Genomic DNA, 23,619 nt, shown 5'->3' with positions numbered 1-23,619 from the left:
TACAACTATGCATTTTAATGAAAAGGTTACCTAACCATGAAGTTATCATAAACCACAGTACAATTATATAAACATGGTATTTGGAATACACAATTGAAAACATTTAAAATATCTTAACATAAATAAGCCATTGATATATCGAGTATTTTTATAAGTAATGGCATCATTTCTCGTGTTTGTGTACTATACATATATCGTGATAATCTCATCAAGCGTCTTCGGTTCCGGTCTTCATGTGCCAGGTGACGTTACATTGGCGGCCATGATGACCGTGCACGAGGCGGCGACTGGAGGCGGATGCAGTTCACGTGTACATGTGTCCTCGGTGATGCATGCGGAGGCTGTCACGTGGTACATTCAAAACCTTAACAACTTTGGTGGACTTCCGTTTTCAATCGGTAAAACGTTTATACAATTGCTATCAAATTAATGTTTCATACAGGCACAAAGATTATTTTTCAATTTGCCCATTCTTTTAAAATGGATTTTACCAAACACTTTTTGCATTCGAAAAAAAAGTATTGATCAGGTTTAGACATGAAGTTAAATTGTGCATTACTTGAAAAAAATGTTGTTATCTAGACATTTTAAAAGAGAAATACAGTCGAAACCTGTTGGCTCGATATCGCTTGGCTCGATTACCTCGTTGGATCGAACTTCATATAAAGAACACGTTTATCTTAACTCTATGAAACCATTTCATCTTAGCTCGATATTCGTGAGGTTCGAAGCGTTTTGGCCGGTGCCTGGGATCGAGCCCACGGCTTTCGACTGTTTGTATATAAATATTTAGAGAGTGTTTCTTTTCCTGTTGATTTCATATTCAAAGGTCACGATAAAGATAACAACAGACCCTTATTTCCTCAATGGAATGCATCACAGCTATATGACTAAACTTATGTAATTTCCTGACTCATATCATTTTAAAGCTTTATTGCACTTTCAACGTCGTTTATATAAGAATCATTTCGATGATACCGATGTGTACTTTGTTTGAGACGTAAAATACGTATTTTAGACATGTACTGTTTAACTATTTTTAAAGAGATAATTGATGTTCATATATCTATCAATTGCTTTGTATTTTTGTCACCCTAATAATACCCAAGATATCGTTCACCTTTGTAAAACGCACTATTTGATATACAGCTATTCATAAACCCCATACAATTTATTTGAGCAAAAGGTCATGTTTTTGTTTTATTAATATGCAGTCTTTATAATGTACGAACAATTTTAATGTTCGTTTCAATTCAAGAAGCCGTACATTGATATTCAGGTGTGGAAGTTAACTCAGCTTGCATACTTTAACTGAAACCAATACAAGCTTTAAACGCTTATTCATTGCGACTTGAAATGTCAAAGTCGTATGTAACTCTAATTGAGTTTTTGTAAAACGTTCTCATCGGGAGTTGATACAAGTTGGATTGGTTGAGTCCATATCGAGAGTTGATACAAGTTGGATTGGTTGAGTCCATATCGAGAGTTGATACAAGTTGGATTGGTTGAGTCCATATCGGGAGTTGATACAAGTTGGATTGGTTGAGTCCATATCGGGAGTTGATACAAGTTGGATTGGTTGAGTCCATATCGGGAGTTGATACAAGTTGGATTGGTTGAGTCCATATCGGGAGTTGATACAAGTTGGATTGGTTGAGTCCATATCGGGAGTTGATACAAGTTGGATTGGTTGAGTCCATATCGGGAGCTGATACAAGTTGGATTGGTTGAGTCCATATCGGGAGTTGATACAAGTTGGATTGGTTGAGTCCATATCGGGAGTTGATACAAGTTGGATTGGTTGAGTCCATATCGGGAGTTGATACAAGTTGGATTGGTTGAGTCCATATCGGGAGTTGATACAAGTTGGATTGGTTGAGTCCATATCGGGAATTGATACAAGTTGGATTGGTTGAGTCCATATCGGGAGTTGATACAAGTTGGATTGGTTGAGTCCATATCGGGAGTTGATACAAGTTGGATTGGTTGAGTCCATATCGGGAGTTGATACAAGTTGGATTGGTTGAGTCCATATCGGGAGTTGATACAAGTTGGATTGGTTGAGTCCATATCGGGAATTGATACAAGTTGGATTGGTTGAGTCCATATCGGGAGTTGATACAAGTTGGATTGGTTGAGTCCATATCGAGAGTTGATACAAGTTGAATTGGTTGAGTCCATATCGGGAGTTGATACAAGTTGGATTGGTTGAGTCCATATCGAGAGTTGATACAAGTTGGATTGGTTGAGTCCATATCGGGAGTTGATACAAGTTGGATTGGTTAAGTACATATCGGGAGTTGATACAAGTTGGATTGGTTGAGTCCATATCGAGAGTGAATGGGTTCATGCAGCGTCATAATAGAATGTCACTGAGAATCATTTGCTATCATCACTCCATATGAACTCTCACAATCCAACTTGTATCAGTCATACATGTGGACTATTCATATCTTACTTGTATCAATTTTCCAACTGAACTCTCACAATCTAACTTGTATCAACCCTCCATGTGGACTATTCATATCCAACTTGTATCAACCCTCCATGTGGACTATTCATATCCAACTTGTATCAACCATCTATAATGGACACTCCTAATCCAACTTGTATCAACCCTCCATTATGGACACTACTAATCCAACTTGTATCAACACTCTATTATGAACACTCCTAATCCAACTTGTATCAACCCTCCATTATGGACACTACTAATCCAACTTGTATCAAGCCTCTTTGCATAATAATACAAAATACAGCGACAAGCCGACACCTGTAGTCGGCATTTCAAAGGCAAGGGTCCACAAGACAGTGAACTAGAGATACACGCATATAAACACAACACACACAAATACAAACACTACAGACAAACCACACAGTCATTGAAATAGGTTCTGCGATAGACCAGAAAGACAGACAGTTTATTTCGATATACATTGTAAACAATACATATATTTATAATAAGCAATGTCAACGTGTATGCATAGTAGACAACAAAACAGTGCAAATGAGTATATATACAACAAATAACACAAGAAGGTTAATACAATTAAACAAGTTGGTTAACTATTGTAATTGTTATAATCTATCAAAATTCGAGGATGAACAAATTTCACCATATTAAGTTATAACATTAACTTAAGAGGATCTTACTTTAAGAGGCTATTAAACAACAAGACATAGTTTAATAAGCTTAGTTCTATTATTTGATTGCAGCAATGGTAAATATGTGAATACAGACGGTCAAATATAATAATATTCCTTAACATAATGTTTTCTAATACATTAAAAGACAGACACACACAGACAATTTTATTTTATTTATCTTAAATAAAGTTGGAATTACAACATAGACAATACCGTTGATTTCGTCCAATATTGTTTTAAGCGTAACTAACGGTCTAAATGAAGTGGGTACACATGCAGTCGTAGTTTACAAAAGAAAGATCGTAAACTTTTGGGTAAAATGTCCAGATAAATTTCATATTCAAAAAAAGTCTCAGAATGTTTATACATATCTTACACTGTGTTTTGTTTCTTAAGTATCATACCAATCCTTTTAAAACTCATTGTATATTCTACATCTGAAGACTGTCATAAATGTGTTAACATTTACATTGTGAATATCTTCATAAACCAAAATCATGCAATATATTTCTAGTGTTAGACAATCTTTATCACAATTATACTTAGTTTGTGAACAAACATTTTTAATAATAAACATAAATAACAGTGTTTGCAACCTTAATATTTATGCGAAAAACAACAGAACCAAGCTCAGTAGCAAAATGTTTAAACATAGACCCTTTTAACGGCACTGGATAATCGCCAATGACATAGAACATAAAATCAAAAATCACAAACAAGAAACATGGAAGAACAGCACAAAACTCCACAAACAGCACAGTGCATACATACTATATATAAAAAAACTAGGTATGTTTATCAAGGATTGTTATGTACCGCCTTGGAACGGTCAGTAAAATGTAAATTTACTGGGGGATTTAACCAGCTTAAGTGCACAAACCTCACTATTATAACAAGCCTAAATAAAGAAAAAACGTAAAAGGTAAATCTTATCAAAGTATGCATTAAACCAATATGACAACGAAAGTACATATCTTTGAATGTATAACGGGTATCTACCAAATTGGCCATAAACAGTCGCATTGCAAGTATTGGTTTTGACTTTTGATAATCTTTTACAAAAATATAGATGAATTCTTTCTAACTCTTTCGATTCGGTGTTCCCTCAAACCATCTCTGAATAACTTAAAATTGAACCAACATATGGTTCAAATAACTGACACAATATGTTTGGTTTTAAATTATACTCTTGACATTTACAAAATAAAACATCCATTGCCTTAATGGCTTTACAAATCAAGTGTTCCTGGTTAATGCTACAATTACCAGTATAATTAAACACAACACCCAAATGGTTGACGTCGTTAATAACCTGTATATCACGGCTATCATCAGCCCATCGTTCGTTGGGCAATAACCCGCCTCTCTTACGAAACACCATTATCCAAATGGGTTTGAATTTCATCGGGAGATTTGCCTTCAATCCCCATGTCATCGGCAGATTATAATCTTTAATCCTGAATTAATATCACTTTGCAAATAAAACTCAGTATCTTTTACCAAAAGAGAAAACAATAAAAGGGACATAACTTCCCCTTGCCGTACGCCAACAGCATGTATACAATGATAAGTATATGATGACAATAATTGTACACATGATTTAACTTTTTCATACATGTCCCGAACAATTCTAAGGATTTTCCACATTTATACATTTTCAGCCATAATGTATTTCTATAATAAGTATCAAAACATTTCATCATATCGTCAAAAATATGTTGTCATTTATTTTCAAACAAGTTATTCTGAATCAGAGATAACAGTATATATAAAGCATCTATTGAAGAGCGCCTGTTTCGAAATCCGAATTGGGCATCTGAAATAATATTATGTTCTTCGCAAAACAATTCAACATGTTTATCTATAACAGTAGTAAACAGCGTACCTGTAATTATTAACATCAGCTTTTGAACCATTTTATTTTTAAATGCGAAGATAATAAATATACAGGTTCGTTAAAGTCTTTCAACATATTATCACTGCCTTTAATCGTTTCAATGACTGAACATCATTTATAATTTCTTGTATGAATATAGTTCCGGAAAAAGAAATATGTTGGTTATTAAAATCATTTTTTTGTCTGCATCGTGATTAATGCCATCAAAAGTGTTATTACTAAGTGTTGTTAATTTTTCACGAAATGCATTTAGTGGTATTTTGTTTGATTAATTAGAAGACTTAGGCTTATAATGTTTCCAGAGCTCTGCAGTTTTACTCTTTCCTAAGTTTTAAATATCTCCCATTCTCTTTTTATAATCAATATTTTTATTTTTAAAGACAATATCCTTATAATTTGTCTTCCGATCATATAAAATCAATTTGTTAGCATCTGATTTGTCAAAATTCGTGCAACAATACAGTCATGGTCAAACAAGACTCGAAGATTACAAAACATTTTTAACAAGTGTCGGTTTTGTTACTTCATTATATATTACGCTTCATGACATCACAGGCATTGATATTTACGAGACATGCGGAGATTCGATGGCAGCGACGCAGACAGCGGTACTTCTCATGAGCGACGTACTTTCCGGAAATAAGACGTCACCACTTATAGGTATAGAAACACTATGTCCTGTATCTGAACTTACATAACGTGCCTATCTGTCATTCTATGATGTATTTTCCGTCCATCGTTCAACTATATGTTATGTATTGCAGAGTTTGATTGTGACTTTACATTAAGAATATGTCATCTAGATCTTTTTAATTTCAGGTGTATTGGGCCCTGAAAGCAGAGTGGATGCAGCGGCAATCGCTCCTGTCCTCGGGTCTGTCTCACCGGAAGTAAGGCTTTTGCAACTGCAGTTCTCCACCCCAGCTTCCGGTGGCGATGACTACAGGAAGTTCCAGAATGTGGCCAGTCTAGTTCCTGACGATGATCTTCAGATTGAGGTTACATTAATAATGTGTCGTTCTTTGAAATAATGTTTAAATATTAACAATGTTAATAAATTCAATTTAGATAACACCACAGATTCTTGACTCGAATTATCGTGCTTGACACAAAAATGATAATTCGGTTTGAAGGTATAATCATGGTGAAAAAGTATTCCGCGAAGAAACGATAAGATTGAACGAAACTAAACTCTAAAATAGATGTGTGTTACTTATTTCATCGACAACCCATAATAGGCACAACTTTGAATACGGCATCCCGTGGCAGTATGCGATTTCAGCGATGTTTCTAATGTAGCGCCTGACTGTTCTACTCTGGGCGGAACTGTTGGACATGTGAAATATTATGGAGTCAACGTCATGCTTCACTTAGTTATATACATATAATAGAACATCACGTTCGGAAAAATAATATCCTAGATAAAACTTGACAACTGTGTTTGACAAATAACGCGAACGTCTATATAAACGAGCGAATCTTATTTTAAACATGTGCACTTAGTGTCCTTCATGAGTGAACAAATAGTGTTTAATAACTCGGAGCAACACTATTGATTATCATGGGATAGATCAAAAAGTAATATATGTGTACGCTTTACGCCGTCTGAGCATTAACGAACTGCGTTCAAATTCTAGGGTTGGTAATTGGTTTACTAAAGATGAAGTTATGTAAGTACTTTAGTGAAGGCTTTTTTAGTCTTCTAAGCAATGGAATAGGCAGGTCGGGGTATACTCGGTGCTGACTTACTTTTTAGACGAACTTGATTTGAACGATAATGCTTTTTAAACGATAATTCTTTAAAAACGTTCTTAGTTTGCAGTGGAAATACCACCATTTGCCCTTATACACCAGTGCGAAATCACGAGCCTCTAAATAGCTCAATTAATAAAAACAACTTTGTAAAGGACCTTCTAAATGATTAAATGTGTTTTTGAACAGTTAAGTGAATAAGTTCTGTATCAAAATATGGGAAGAGATAGATCACAATGGTGTATTATAAATTTATGTACAAAAATATATTCTCATAACAGATTTAACAATGCAAAAAAGGGTGAATTATTCCGATAGTTAACATTTCAAACATAGTACATACTTTCAATTGATGAAGCTTTTCTTTGTAATAAATGAATGATTCTTTAATAAACACTCGTAAACTAATAAGATATTTGGTTAGTCCAAAATATTATAATAGCATTGACATCGGTAATTGCTATTTGCGGTGTTTATTTCAGTAGCAAAGTAGGTCGATTTAACAATGCTCAATCAATGTTGATATAATAATCACATTGAGCTATTACAAACAAAGCCAGCAAAGACTATTGAAAAATAGATAATGCCTGTAAACAATATTCATGAACGCTGAATAGGATCTTAATATAGGTTTTATCTTGATTGTCTCAGTATGTTTTAATAATTTAAATTGATCGAAATCTATGAATATCCAATGACTTTTCTTAACCTTTTCGACATTTTAACCTCAAGGATTATAAAATAACGCAATAATTAACATGCATCAAAACCAGAAGTATAATCTAAATGTAGCGTACAATACGAATATGACGTATCGCGTAACTTTCATAATGCCAAAAATATTCCGTAATAGCATATACTCGTAGTGAGTCACTGGTCGAGTTAGTTATTCCGTTGGCATTTCCCGAACATTTCAGTTAATAAGACATCATATTTGAGACTATATCATAGTCAGTGTGTGTATACTACCTGTTCGTGATAAATTGCGTCATAAATACTACATCGGAGGTCAATATTTTGATTTGAAAATATACTTTAAACAAAGATAACTTCACTATTTCTTCGCAGTCTACGCCACATACGAAGCACTACCTTCGGTCTTTTACCAGAGTTTGATTGAGAGTTAGTTTTCTTAAAACACTTCGACAAACCTTTTCTCAATACGGCCGTCTGACGGAGCACTTTCAAAACATTATTTTAGAAACAGGTTTGTCGAAGTGTTTGATGAAACTAATGACCTTATTGAAGTTCGGTAATAAAACAAATACGGGTCTCTTTAAGCGGTATAGACTGTTGCCTTCCGACGTAGCATATATAACGTTATTTATCACGCGGTATTCACACTCTGATAGTTATACACTCACTTTTATATATTTGTATCTAATTGTATAACCCGATTAAATACATGGCCTACAACATTTAAAGGCATGGCATAGGTAGCTACATCTATTTATTGCGCAAAACTATATTTCTATGTTGTGCTTTGTACTTTGCATATTTTATATTAATGTATGTATAGATATCATTTTAATACTATTTAAAATAAATTACTCAATGTCTCTTGTATTCTATTATTATAAATTTTACTAGCCATTTTTTCATACCGATTATTTCACCGATTGACATATTATGTCTTGTTTTAGTACAAACTTATAATATCGCTATTGTACATTAATTTTTTAAAATTGTGTTTTATTGTACACCAATTATCTCAGTGATTGAAATTCTTTTGTTTTATCTAAATCAATTAAATAAACTGATTAGTCATAAACTATATGATTTTGTTTATTCTATACCGAAAATATTTCAAACTCTTAAGATGATTGACACGTATTCGCCTCAATCAATCGTTGTGTGTACGTTTTATTTAGATCTTATTATTGCTTAAATCGCATTGTCTGTTTCGGCTTCGTTATATTCCGACCTTGAATTAAACTTTAGAATATTGAATATTTCAGGTGATGGTTGCAACAATGGAACAGCTTGGTTGGAAACGGATCGCAGTGCTATACCAGGACGACGCGGGCGTCCGGCATCTCTGGGAACGGCTACAAGAGTTGACCAGCGACCGCGGCATCTGCGTCTCCCGATCATCGGCTATCACATTCACAAACGGTATTAGCTCAAGTCAGATAACATCGGCGTTGGAACACGTGATCGAGGACGAGATTTCCGGTCTCGTTTTCCTTGGAGTCGCTCCTGTCGCTGTTAAGGTGTTCCGCGCACTGGATACTTCAGGGTACTCTAACAGCCCCGTCGTCATTTTGTCGGAATCGGCATCTATGCAAATGGCCGTCTTCCGGCGCGCAGACGACACGCTCATAGGGCAATCTCTTGGTACCCTTTCCGTAGCGCCGCCCTACATGCCTGTAGGGGAGTTTCTACAACACTGGCGCGCAATATTTACAAATGCGACCGTCTTTCAACAGCGCAGCGCCATCAACCCCTGGCTAGATGATGTATATTATGACGTCACCGGATGCGATGCAAAGGATTGTGCTATCAGTCAAATGGATGCTGTTCTATACAACGCTACATTTAGGGACTACTTCGATGATTTATACACATTGTATGCCATAGCAGGCTCGCACTTAATCGTGAAAGCAGCTAGGAATCAGTATATAAGTATGTGTGGTTCGAATACCGGCGGCATGGGGTTGTGTGAAGATTTTATTGCAAATTTCAAACCTGGTGTCATGGTCGATGCAGTAAAGGGCACGGACATTAATTTTAAAGACGATTTTGATTGGAAGTAAGTAAACTTCTTGAAATGTAATTGAATTATTATTAACCTCATCCGTAGTGTCGATATCAAGTCAACCTATTTCCTAACGATAATCAAAAACATAGAAAACAATATTCACATTCCCTTTCTTTAATTTTCATTTTGATTTTATTTTCGTTTCCGCTCAGTATCCAAACCTATCATGTGTCTGCGTGCTTTAGGATCACTGTAAACATGAACAACTGTCCATCTCAAGTAAACTATCAAGTTGTGATTTAATAAAGATAATAAAAAATACATTTTTCAGTCCTGCGAGCCTGCTCAATATGACCACGATTTCACTATCTACCCAAGGTGAAATAGACGGGGACAACCGAAAGTACGAGTTGTACAACTTGCAATCAGGGGAAACACTTGTTAAGGTGTATAGAATATACATACAAGCTTGCATGGAATAAAAGAAACAAAACTATTTCTTTATTTTCGACAATATCAAATATATACTTAAAAACTTTTAAGTTTCTAGTTTTCTCAATTCTAAAATAATCTTACACACGAAAGTACACCATTGTATGTTATCATTTTTCTGATGATACAAGTAGAATAATTGATAATACTATTATAAAATACTTGTATGACCTGTCAAAAATATTATTCTAAATGACTTAAATGTCCGCCTATTTAAGGTCGGTGACTTCACAAGCGGTCGGCTAATTTTAGATACAAGTCTCATCCGTGATTACAACGGGGATATCGAGTTAATGTGGCCGCAGCTTCGGAAGGCAGTTTGTCCCTCTGGTCACGATTGTGATGAGTGTTACTCTATTTCCAATCTTAAAGAACGCTATATTGTCGACGAAGGGGACGCGTATATTGTCGGAATTAATCCCATTTTTAACTCTGACGGAGAAACCGGGTGTGGTGAGATTTCTACGACAAACACTTATGCGGTTGTTGAGGCGATTCGGTTTGCAGCCAACCAGATCAATAAGAGCAATTTGTATTTTTCACATTTAAAAATCGGTGTGATTGTGTTGTGTACGTGCAATAACCCTGTAGTGGTGCAAAGAAAGATTTACGAATTGGTCAAAGATGGTGTGATGTTACGAGATGGAACAAGAGTAAACGTAAAGGACAAAATCATTGGATTTATTGGTGATGTTGGGAGTACCATCAGTATTTCCGTTGCCGAGGTTCTTTCCCGTCTCAAATACGTACAAATCAGTTACGCATCAACAAGTCCCGCCCTCAGTGACAGAAGTAAATATCCATATTTCATGCGTACAGTAACCCCTGACGACGCTCAAGCTAAGGCAATGATCGATTTGCTAAACGATCTCGGAGCGGACTATATACAAGTCATTTACAGCGCGGGAGCGTACGGCGAAGGTGGACGAGATAAAGTTAAAGAGGAAGCCTTAGAGGCTGATATTTGTGTGTCGCAAACCATCGAAGTCACGGAGCAAAACTACCATCTGGTATATGACCAATTGCTCAACACTGCAAGTGCGACGACTGTCATAGTTTTCGTACGATCTCACATGGTGCAGCCTCTGATGGTCGAACTGCAGAAGAGAGTGAAAACGGGCGAATTTATGTTTATCGGCTCCGAAGCTTGGTCAAGGAATACCCAGGTCTTAGAAGAAGACGATAAACAAATCTTGCTTGGGTCTTTTACTCTTGTTCTTGAAATCAGTCCCGACAGTCTGCTCGTGGACCACACAAAGAGTTTAGACCCACAACCACTTGACGAAAACCCCTGGGTCACTTTATATCTACAAGAGAAACTTGGCTGCTATTTTAACACAAGTTTTAGGAAGACATACGCAAATGAATGCGCTATGACTAATCCACTGAACAAACCAAATTTTGTTCTGGACACTTGGTCTACCTCAGCGTTTGTAGCAACTCGTGCAATGCTCATGGGAGCTCATCAACACCATATTAACACCTGTGGCACTGAGTCTACGACATTGTGTCCACAATTTAGTAGTCCCCGAGGTAAGAGTAACAGTTTATTATCGATACGTGTAGGTTAATGTTAGTTAGCGTACCGTCCTTAGCATAGAGATATTGTAGTCATATTTCAAAGCACCTTGATTCATATTATACCTATAGGAATATAAATTCATATTTAATATGACATTTGCCTCAGTTGATAAATGTATGAATTGTTTAATTACAAAAAAGCTTCAATTTTCTAAAACCATAAAGAGATAGACAACCTTGTCGAGCAAATCCGGTCTGTCGAGCTTGACCTTGAGGGTAAGGGTGATGACGTCAAAGTTTTTACTGCGAATGGGGACGGCAACGTCGGGTACCGTATCTACAACGTCATTCAAGACGCAGGAGACAGGTCGAGATTAGAGTATAAAGAGGTCAGCAAAACGTTCAATATACTACATGTATCAAAATTAAGACTCTATGATTTAAAACTGTCATCTAAGGTTTAAATATATGTATGCTTTGTTACTCTGAAATAGAAAGTTACTAAGATATAATATAACGCGTTATTTGCGTTAAGCTTTTAATTTCTTCTAAATTATTATAGGTTGGCCGTTACCCGCTTGAAGGGAGCTTTACTATCAATCTGAACAACGCTCATGTGTCAAAGGAGACTGTTTCCGTCTGTCCAAACATACAGACATGTGCTGGGTGTAAGAAAGAAGCTACTACAGTACAGCCACAACAAATGAGGTGGGTATGTGAGTTGCTTGAAAGAGGGGAAACGATTGTGTACGGGATGTGTCGTGTTGTTGAGCTTATGACGGAGCACTATGACGTTTGTACTGAGATTGTTTGATTGCGTATCTCTACATGTTGAAGGCAATACATTCCATGTTAAAAATTAATCCTTCCAATTTAAATATAAAGAAGAGTGACTTTACTCTTTGTTTGAATGTACTGACTACCGATACAATGCCAGAGAGGAAATTATTAAGATATAAGAGATATGTATCGTTGGCATTTATCCATCGATTTTGTTTCATTTTTAAGGAAAAAAAACTGTCTGTTTTTCGCATTTAACTGTTTTAAAACAAACAAATAGTTATAGCGAAACAAATATAGGCCTTTGACTGTCGAATGATGTAAGTTCATCCCATTGAAGGTTAACAGAACTGCTAGTGATATTGGCACATATAAATATATCTCAACTTTTCGCAGTCTTTTACGCAATCACAATAGATCAATAACGTTGCAAAAAGAGATGAAATAGGTAAATACGAAATCGTATACAAGGATAAAAGTTAAAGTTAGAATGTCCAGTTAAAATGGACTGCTTATCTGTCAAATCCAACCAAATAACGCCATCATCGAAAAATGAATTGTTTTTCATTTGTTACCCGCTTTGCCATTTGGCAAAACTGACAGTTTTTGGCAGTAAACAGTTTCTTTATATTACATAATAACATTATTGAAATGATAACTTGAATAGAGAAGTGAATTAAAAATGGATGAGATATTATAAAAGTCAAAAGCAGTTCATATTTATTTTACTTGTATACGAGACTTTTTCAACGAGGTTTTTGTTTTGTTTTCAGGGCCTTATTCACACTGTGTTGTATTCCATCTGGTAAAACTATATTATAACAGATAATCACTCAGAAATGTCAGTGCTTTTTTATAAGTTGTACAATTACTATTTCAGTGAGGCAAATGTTGGAATGATAGTCATTGGGTCGTTATTTGGACTGGCGATGCTCGCCGTTATCGTCCTTGTTGTTATGATTGTTCTGTTGCGACGAGCTCATATCAAAGACAAAGGTAAATAATTGTTTTTGTTCTTATGGTTGTCCTTTTGTGGCGAGTTTATGTTGAAGGTCAGTTATTGATAATTTTCTTGGGATTCTTATGTTGCTGAGAGTTCTTGTAGGAGACAAGGGTCAGTTATCGGTTTTATTCTAGTGATTTAGTTGTTGCGGCGATTTGAAGTCAGTCACAGTGCTGTTTTTTAACAATACGAGTAGTTTGTACATGTTATAAAATCTATTTTATTGATTGTTGTACATTGGAAATGTGTTTGAGGTACAAAAGGCATGCTTATAAATATACCATTTATTTTGAAACATTATTTAGGTGTGACAATTAAAATCTTGTTATTATTAGAGCTACAATGACAACTATAGGGTCAAGCCAATAAGTCATCGGTTCAAACAAAATCCCTGTTTAGAGGCACAAATTATTAAGACACGGGTATCTGTGATTTATATCATTTTATTTGTTGACCTTCGAACGATCTGATTGCTGATAGAATTCACGTTTTACTCAATAGTTTATTGCCTTATATACTATGATTGTAATAAAAAAATCAACGACTTCAACATCTTAATATCATAAAATAAGTATAAACCACTATTAAGGTTAAATCTTTTGTTTCATTTTGATGTTTACCTTAAAATACTAAGTGTGATTTTCTATACAGACAAGATCTACTTAAACCCAACAACACTTGAAAGAGACCACACCGAATCACATGTGTATCATCAGGATATGCATTTCATGCAAGTGCGAACGGAAGCTGTAGGAAAGTCCCCGGAAGCAACCCCGCCACCCTCCCACTGTGAAAGTAGCGGTGTTTTTCATGACATAATCTTACAAGAGGATAATAACAAGACAGTTACGACGCAGACATCCGATATGTGATTGGTGTGTTGAATATAGAGGTAGTCGAGGTTGTATTATTGCTTTTATCTCTAAACATAAAGACAGGAGAACTTTTTTTTAAATTACTAATTTTACAGTCATTTTGACAGTTCATCATCATCATCATCATCATCATCATCATCATCATCATCATCATTGTCACCGTCTTCGTCATGGCAGCAGTACCACAGCAGTAGTAGCAGCAGCATTCATACATTTTAAACAATAAAAAAATATGATGCTCAGTATAATCAGCTATACATGTACCAAATAAATACTCCAGACATCGACTTTCTCATATTAAGTAGTTTGCATTTGTTTTTGACTGTGGACCACCTCTTTACTGCAAAAACGTATACACATTGTATTTTTGCCCTCAATGTTGTATTTAATATTTTTTGATTGCAAATTACTTGCATGTATTTGTGTTTGTTTACTCGGAATAAATATTATCGAAAGACATCTTATTCAAAAAACGCAAACAGAAAGGAATGTAAAAGATTCTTCATCAAGACAAAAGTTTGTCTTTTTTTCGTTTTTAACTCTTCAAAGCACATATCAATTCATGTTTTTCTATTCTTCGTCCGCTATTTTCTTCTCCGTATCTTATACAACTCGTCGAAGATTTATTGACATTTAAATCAATTGATGCAGAAAACTCCTTGAAATCCATAACATTGCATTTGTTAAGAATGGTAGAATTGGCGCCACTACCGTTATTGGCGTTTCGAGTCATCTGCTTTCTATCATGCCTGCGCAGGTAGTGTTATGATATGATTATGTAAAAGTCAGTGACACTGAATTTCGAATTTTATCAAACGGTTAAGAATTTAAGGGACTTAGATAACCTGGTGTTTATTGAAAATATGATCTCGAAGTCGCTTAGACCTCGGGAAGTGCTACGAGATAACGAACATTCGATATTACCGAAATTCAAAACCTAACTTAACCCAACACATTCGAAAAAAGTTGGAAAAAAAACAAGAACAACGAGAAAATAGAGTTCGGCATAGTGAGTTGTGACTATGCAACACATTTATGCCATCATTTATAACGCATTCTTTACGATCATGCCTCAACATGATTGCATTATTGTCATGAACTTACTTATAATATCCACTAATAGTTTACTTTTGATGCATGTAAAATCAATAGCAATAATTTGAAGTGTATTTATACTTCTTATATCAGTAAAATATTCCGTTCTTACTACATTATTATCAATGGTTATCCTCGAAGAGCCGCACTGGCGTTGACATCGATTAACCTCATTATTTATGTGAAAAACTACGCATTTCATTACGCATGTAACGTGGCGTATTTCAAAATGTGTAAACTTATCACGATAACCTACCAAGCATCACATGGAAAGAAACTTGAAACATTTATCCAAACGTTTGACTGTCTTTGCAAGTCAACATGGCACCAGTCCTCAAATTAAGCACAGTAAAGTGTTATTAGCATGATAAACTATCCATGTAAACATCAAAGGAACAGCGTTATAAACGCATTTTTAAAGTATTGATGGTGTGAGGGTTAATATCACATTTCTTAAAATAATTTCATGCACACTAATGATTTGAGTCTGAGAATAAGTCTCAAAAAAGAGATTTGTTAAATGTTTTAAAATATCTTTGATGTCATATAGACGCAATAAATGTATTTTTTCTCACGCATGTGCAATCGACTTGTTCACAGGATCATACAGTACAAAACTGGTTACTATATTAAAACAAACATGTAATTGAAACACTATCTGATCGAAATGGTATCTTGAAAAAATACTTTTGGTGAAATTCAGCAACCCGATCCATTCAGCATTTCAACACCTTATCTGTCTTCATGGCCTGAACTGTACCTGTTTTGAACCTGACATTTGTTTTAAGTTAGGATTTGGATACACAATTCAGTTATTTATCTTATACTCGGCGGACTGTAGTTATTCACAAAAGTTCGACCTTTCTCTTTACATACACACCCTAATCAATCATATAAGGTTGCATAAAATGTTAGCAATATTAATAATGCTTTCGACATGCATTTAAATGAATTGAAATGGCTTAATAACTATTTGCTTTTGCCGATATTTTAATGATTTTGATGACTTTATAAAATATCACTAGTATAATTGCATTTTACTAGAACCGGGGTAACGTAAGAATCTAACATAATTAGTTTGTAATTGCTTTTTTACAAAAGCAGATTGTCCTGTCACTAGGAAATACCAAGATCTAGAAGATCGATTACGGTTTAGATTTATTTATGCGTTAGTTCATTAAAATAATTTTATAGTTCAAACTCGAAAGAAGCAAAAGCAAAACTGTAACATATTTGTCAAACAGTCATGCTTTAAATTCTCGTCTGAATATTTTTGATAAGGATGTGCATACGTACACCCAATATAAATGTAGTAATGTTTCTTTTTCTTTTATCGCATTGCACGTCAATTGCTGTTTACGTTTGATGTTTTAACCACGTAATTCAAACACCAGGTAAACTCACCTTTAGGATATTTTCAGATTGTACGTTTTGTCTATATTTACAAACGGTTTTTCTGCAAAAACAAAATCAAGAAGTAAAGAGAATTTTGGTCATTGCATGGTGTTAAACTCATAAATTGCGAAAATAGTGGCCATGACCCATTTTGTCTTTTTTGAATTTCATAGGGATTCTTTGTAAGATATAAAAATATAACTTAAAATATATATCTTTTAAGAGCATATAGCAGTTCATTTGATTTTATTACGGTCCCTTTTTATAATGTTAAGGGTAATGGCGGCCATCTAAATAAATTGGCGGCCATCTTTGACAAAATTGAGGTGGGTCCTGTGCTTTTCTTACCTAAACATAAGTTTCTAACATCAGGCAAAGTTTTATTATTTGAATTAAAGGTTCACAACCTTGTGAAATTTTGTAACGATGTAACTAGATTATATATCGGTACGGTAAGAAGGCGAATCTTAACCGTGTAATAACTAGCTATTCACGTGACAGTACGCATTTTAGTTTTAGAACATTGCTCTGCATAACACAGTACAAAACAGCAACTTCATCAACAGCTCTCTCTACAAAAATAATTTAACTCGCTCTATGCGCTCGTCTATAATTTCAATATATCGGTTAGTTTGTGCATTGGTTAGCGAGATCGCTTCACACAAATGCGTCCCGGGCTTGATTTGCGACCTGGGCGCATGTGATTTTGGTCAAATAGGGATACAAAGCGAACTGAATAGGCGATCCCCAGTGCTGATCCAATTAACACGTCCTTTAACGGGCTTCTCCTTCCATAGAACTGCACTTATTAACATGCTGCTGAACGGTCAATTTCCTTCCCCAATTCTGTACAAATCTACCAACCCAGTACTGAGAAAATTAACACGCCGCTGAACGAGCGATCGACTAATCAAAACGCCGCTAAACGGGCGACCACCCCACATAAACTGACACACAATGAACACGCCAATGGTTGGCAATCAATAAAACGTTTATGTTTCGGCAGAAATACTAACACATAGTTGTACGATCAAATGGATTGCTTTGACCACATCTGACATATACCTTACGACAAATAAACAGGCGGAGCAAGGATTCCATTTGCGTCATGTTATTTCGATATTTGATTGATCTCTCATTTCATAAGGCGCTACAACGGTTAACAATATGTTAAAGGAAAGATAAAAAGGTCGGATTGTTTAAACCTTTGTCATGAATGATAACCGGGGGTGTAAATGAACGGTTTTTCAGGTAACCAGAAACGTTAATATGAAGACAAAACAATTTAAACAGCAGCAAACTATATTGCGTAAATTTTAAAACGTTGAAAGTTTTATTGACGAAAGAAGCCTTGATTGCAAATATAAATAGATCCATAGTTTTACCAATAATTGTAATAAAGTATTTATTCATCAACCATATTTACGATAATGGTCATAGCAAGGTTTTAAAAAGCAACGAACATTACAACTATGTATTTCTATGAAAATGTGACTGTAAAACATAGGTCGTATGCACCGTTATAGACAGTTACCTAACCATGAACTTAACATCAACCCCCATGCAATTTCAATTTCCTTTGGATCTTTTGTTACGATGCTTTTTTATTCGAATCAATTTAGATGTAATAAATCAGTTAAATGTACCAAATACTCATGGATTTTTTTTAAAGCGAAGCTTTGCTAAACTTGTATTTCAATTTTGAAAACATACATATAAATTTTGAAATTATCATATCATCACTAAGCTTTTGACATATCGAGTGTTTCTAACGATGGCATCATTTGTCGTGATTATGTGCTATAAATATATCATGATGACGTTATCAAGAACCTCGGCTCCGATCTACATGTGTCAGGTGACGTCACATTGTCGGCGATGATGACCGTGCATGAAGCGTCGACAGGAGAAGGATGAGTTCACGCGTACATGTGGCCTTGGTGATGCACGCGGGGACTGTCATGGGGTACATACAATATCTGGCGACTTTGGTGATTTCCGTTTTCAATCGGTAAGGTGCTTTTACGTTTTGTGTCATTGCTACCAATAAAATGTCTCATACGCACACATCAATGATTTTCAATGTTCGTAAATTAATTTTATCAAACTGTTTTCCATACAAAAAAATATGTATTAACATTCTATGACGCTTGAAGAGCGTCACAGTGATATGTCATTTCCGGAAGTTTTATTACACCTTGAACGGCTTTACGCAATAATATTTCAAAACTACCGACGTGAATTTAGTTTTGTGCATTTAATAGGGTAATCGCTTGAATAATTTTAAAGAGATCACTTGATGTTTATACGACTACCATTCGCATCATCGCTTCGTATTTGTATTCACATAATAATACCCGAGATATCGTTCAACTTAACGCTATAATATACATTACGTAAATACTATCTCATCCGATGCGCACCTGCTAATATTTAGATATGTCATTGTTATGGCTTGCTATTCAAAAGACATAGACACATTAATAGCTTTTTTATATGCTCTGGCAGTTTTGTGAAATAATACCTCGGTGTAGAACCAATCCTGAGTAATGATTTACTTAATGTACTGTTAAGGTACCACACCCCTAATGGGCATCATTTCAAACTATGATCAGCTTGATAATTTCTTAATGTTTATCATTTCCTGAATTAAAAAAACAAAATTTAAAAGAAATTCACCGTCAAATAACAATTTTATTTAAATTTAAATTACCATATCCCCAATTCAGAATTTCATTTATTTTTCAACATTTTGGTAATAATTTGGTATCAGAGTAACAAGAAATATATTTGCTTTCAGAAATAATACATTATTGGTCACATCCCCAACAAATATAATCATACTGTACTGAAATAGCCATATGATATTTCAATTTTAACATACTGTTTTGACCGCGTAAAATTGGAACATCGACGTTTAAAAGCAAGTTCTAAAAATATTCATGACCTGTTCTTTATTAATAATTATATTTAATCTTTTGAAAACATTATGCCAAAACATCTAAATGTTTTACCGTCCCATTTTAAAAAAAGTTTTTAATTTCCAACCATCTATTTTAGCCGTGCCTGCAAGTTAAAAAGTCTTCACAGAAGCTAATATTTATGTGTAGAAATGTATTTAATTACTTTTTAATGAAATTACAATATTAACTTCTGTAAAAAATGTTAGCTACTGAAAACAAAGAAGAAAAAAATATTTGTGCTTCTGGCTGGATTCGAACCATTACCTTGAAACCCCCCAAAAAATTATATTCCTGTGCTTAACAACATAGGCTGAAGCATTTAAATTGAAGAGTTTCAAGTGGAGGTTTTCATGAGGGGTGTGCTACCTTAAATGCAACGTTTGAATGCACATCCAGATTAAGATTATTAAATTACAGTATTTAAATAGAACAGTTGAATTTTCATTTCAATTCAAATATCCTTTAAATGATATTCAAGCGTCAGAGTTAACTCAGTTCACACGATTTTGATGAAATAAGAAGGCGAAACAAGTTTAAAACACTCATTTTATTATTGAAATATCACGGTCGAATGCCACTGTGATTAAGCAATACTTTAGAACGTTTACATCGAGGGTTGATAATTTAGAGTTTATACAAGTTGTATTGGTACAGTCAACATCGAGGGGTGATACAAGTTGGATTGGTAGAGTCAACATCGAGGGGTGATACAAGTTGGATTGGAAGAGTCCACAGCGAGGGTGAATACAAGTTGGATTGGTACAGTCGACATCAAGGGTTGATACAAATTGGCATCAACAGTATATACAAGATGGATTGGTCGAGTCCACATCGAAAAGTGATACATGATGGGTTAGTAACGTCCAAATGGAGGGACGATTCAAGTTGGCATCAATGGTTGATACAAGTTGGATTGGTGTTGTTTATCTCGAGGGTTGATACCATTTGGATTGGTAGAGTCTGCATCAAGGGGGAAACACGATGGAATGGCAGAGTTTGCATCGAGGGTTGAAACAAGATTGAAAGGTGCAGTCCTTATTACGGGTTGTTACAAAATGGAATGGTAGAGTCCGAATCGAGGGGTGATAAATGATCGAATAGGAGAGCTCAAATCGAGGGTAGTTTGTAGAGTTGTGTGCTGTTCTATGTTTCTTGTTTGTGAATTTGTGTTCTATGTCTTTGGCGTTTGCCCATTGCCACTAAACCGGATTTATGTTTTTGCTACTGAGCATGTTTCTGTAGCTTTTTGCATATATATTAATACAAGATGAAACGATATAATCAACATTGCGGGCTGATACAAGATGGAATGGTACAGTCCAAATCGACGATTGAGTTATATTGGTACAGTCCACTTGAAGGGTTGATTCAAATTGGATTGGAAGAGTCCACATCGAGGGTTGATACAAGTTGGATTGGTATAGTTCACATTGAGGGTTGATACAGGTCGGAATGGAAGACCTCAAATCTAGGATTGATTCAATACGGATTGGTAGACTTCAAATTAAGGGTTGATACAAGTCGAATTGGAAGAGTTCAAATTGAGGGGTGATAAATTTTGGATTCGTATAGTCCACATTGAGTTTTTATACAAGATGTAGTAGAGTCTACATCGGGGAGTGATACAAGTGATACACCGGTTACATAAAAAAATTCAACGTTCAACATCAAAAAGATAAGATGTCGAACTGTTAACTCGATTTTTGATTTGAACTTTGAAAATTTCCGATGTAACCAATGTAACCAGTTGTAACAAATGTAACCGCGTAACCCGATATTTGAGATAGAAAAAAACACTTTTTCAAACTTTTTCAAAAACTTTGCTATAACTCATTGTAACTATCGTAACCGCATAACTCTGATCAGATGTCGACCTGAAAACTCGATGTTTGATGTTGAACTTTGAAAATTTTCGATGTAACCGATGTAACCGGTTGTAACCAATGTAACCGCGTAACCCGATATTTGAGACAGAAAAAAACACACTTTTTCAAACTTTTCAAAAACTTTGCTGTAACTCATTGTAATTAATGTAATCGCATAACTCTGATCAGATGTCGATTTTTGGGGTTGGACTTTGATTTTGTTTTCATTGTATATAATATGTTCTGTTTATTTGCCTGTAACCCATTAACTATAACGTGAGAAGGATAACAAAACTATATTTGGCGCTAATTGACGTCTATGCACCAACCAATTGCTTTAAACGCCTTAGGTTTCGATATAGTTTGACTACATATGAATACGTTCAGTAATGGTTTGGTCTTCTAGGCAATTTAGTCAGCAGGCAGGGCGCTGCCCGGCGGCGACTTGTTGTTAAGAATAACACACAAAAGTTCCTTAGTGTTCTTACAAACGATGAATAAACCAGGATTACAACGTTCGGTATAAAATTGTCAACACTTTGCTTCCAGAGTATTCGAGTTCGCCCGTTGCCCGTAAACTGCATATGAGAGTACATTGTATGTCAATCATTTAATTTATATTAGAAAGTATTGCAGCAAACGTCATATGTTACTAATTAAGCAGGATAGTCCTAGTTTTAAATATTAAATAAACAAACGATCATTTACAATTGTCAAATCAAGAGATTCTTAATTTCAGAATGTAAATATCAAATTTTAAATATCTTAATATACGAGAAATATTGCATGTTGAAAATTGTTCGGTCTTCAATGTGTGCAAATAACAACTGATTCTAAATCGACCACATATTTTATCCAAGAGTACTTAACATGTCAGATAAGTCCGTTCTTACATACAAATTTATTATAGTTAAAATAGCATGTAAGTGTATTCAACAACATTGTTTTTACTTTGCTGCGTGTGTGATGTGTGGTGTTTTTGGTGCTTTTGTCTCTTTTTCGTCCTATGCATTTACCTTCATCTAAACAAGGTTTATATTTTGGGGGCTTTCTTACCGTCCCTGAGATTTTAGTTGTATTATATTTTATTTGATGATCGTTGTTGACCTAGCACATATTTGAAAAGTTATATTTGAGGAAAATCTTTTATTGTTGTTAAATCTTCCAATCAGCAATCAAAATCAATAATTTGGTTTCGAATTTGTACATATGTCATTATTATACATCATCAAATGTCATTGTTTGCTTTTGTTAATTATTTTGGTATTTAGTTTTGTGAAACATTTGGTATGTAGTTTTGTAAAATTCTCAATAAACAAACCTTGTTTGTTTTGTGGTGGTAAAATTATGTATTATTTTGCAATCAACATTGTTCCAAATACCACATGTTAGTGTAAAGAAATATAGAAATGCCCTAACAAGAGTGTTATAGTAATCACATAGATTAACTATTGAAACTTGAAGATAGTCTAACGTGCCAAGAAATGACAGCCTCCGTAGTATATGTAATAAATTAGAAGACGAGTATCATTTCCTATTTAAATGTAAGTTATATGAGGAAAAGTAGAACGGAAGAAGTATATCAAGACATATGATATATTAAAACTAAGCATGTTTAAATATATTGATATGTTAAGGTTTAATAATGTATGTATACTTAAAAAATAGTGTTGTCTATGCATATAAAGCTTTTAAAACAAGACGTTTATCCGTAACGATATAACTTTCTATGCAATAGTTAGGTAACTAGAACAAGTTACTGCCTAAACTGGATAGAAGACACAGGCTACTGGCACTTAATTGTAAATATTGGGTCGAAAATTCGTTGTCAAGCTCATTGCTTGTGAGAGCAATAGTACTGTTATATAAATATAAGTAAGTAATCACTGTTGTGATTTTTTTATTTTATTATGAATGGCGTTTTATCAGAGTTATAAACAGATGGTTAATGATATCAAAAAATAACTTATATTATCATCCATAACATGCATATCATATAACACTCGTCTATTGTACTATTCGTTTAGCAGATATGTCCAGATGTTTAAGTATTTTAGTTATGATGTGTACTACTATATCAAAGAACCGCACATTACGATTATCATTAAAATAGTAATTTTCATTTAAATTTAA

At 34.6% G+C, this 23,619-nt stretch overlaps 1 protein-coding gene across 1 annotated transcript; it reads left to right on the top strand.

Moving 5' to 3' along the window:
* LOC128206873 (uncharacterized) lies at positions 1 to 14,627 on the top strand. Its single transcript, XM_052909576.1, has 10 exons — positions 1 to 398; positions 5,600 to 5,704; positions 5,864 to 6,042; positions 8,755 to 9,548; positions 9,829 to 9,943; positions 10,208 to 11,522; positions 11,736 to 11,899; positions 12,073 to 12,218; positions 13,171 to 13,286; positions 13,945 to 14,627. The coding sequence occupies exons 1-10, from the start codon at positions 158 to 160 to the stop codon at positions 14,163 to 14,165; spliced, it is 3,396 nt and encodes a 1,131-aa protein (XP_052765536.1). The 5' UTR covers positions 1 to 157; the 3' UTR covers positions 14,166 to 14,627.
* Positions 14,628 to 23,619: the final 8,992 nt, after the last annotated feature.

Source organism: Mya arenaria, chromosome 10 (genome assembly GCF_026914265.1).
Source record: "Mya arenaria isolate MELC-2E11 chromosome 10, ASM2691426v1".
In the NCBI taxonomy this organism is placed as follows: Eukaryota; Metazoa; Mollusca; class Bivalvia; order Myida; family Myidae; genus Mya; species Mya arenaria.
This window is presented reverse-complemented; position numbering and strand designations above follow the sequence as displayed.

Excerpts from the sequence above, each read along its gene's own strand:
- LOC128206873 (XM_052909576.1), top strand. The coding sequence starts at position 158 with ATGGCATCATTTCTCGTGTTTGTGTACTATACATATATCGTGATAATC. Across the intron at positions 399-5,599 it reads TGGACTTCCGTTTTCAATCG|GCATTGATATTTACGAGACA; the intron begins GTAAAACGTTTA and ends ATGACATCACAG. Across the intron at positions 9,549-9,828 it reads AAAGACGATTTTGATTGGAA|TCCTGCGAGCCTGCTCAATA; the intron begins GTAAGTAAACTT and ends TACATTTTTCAG.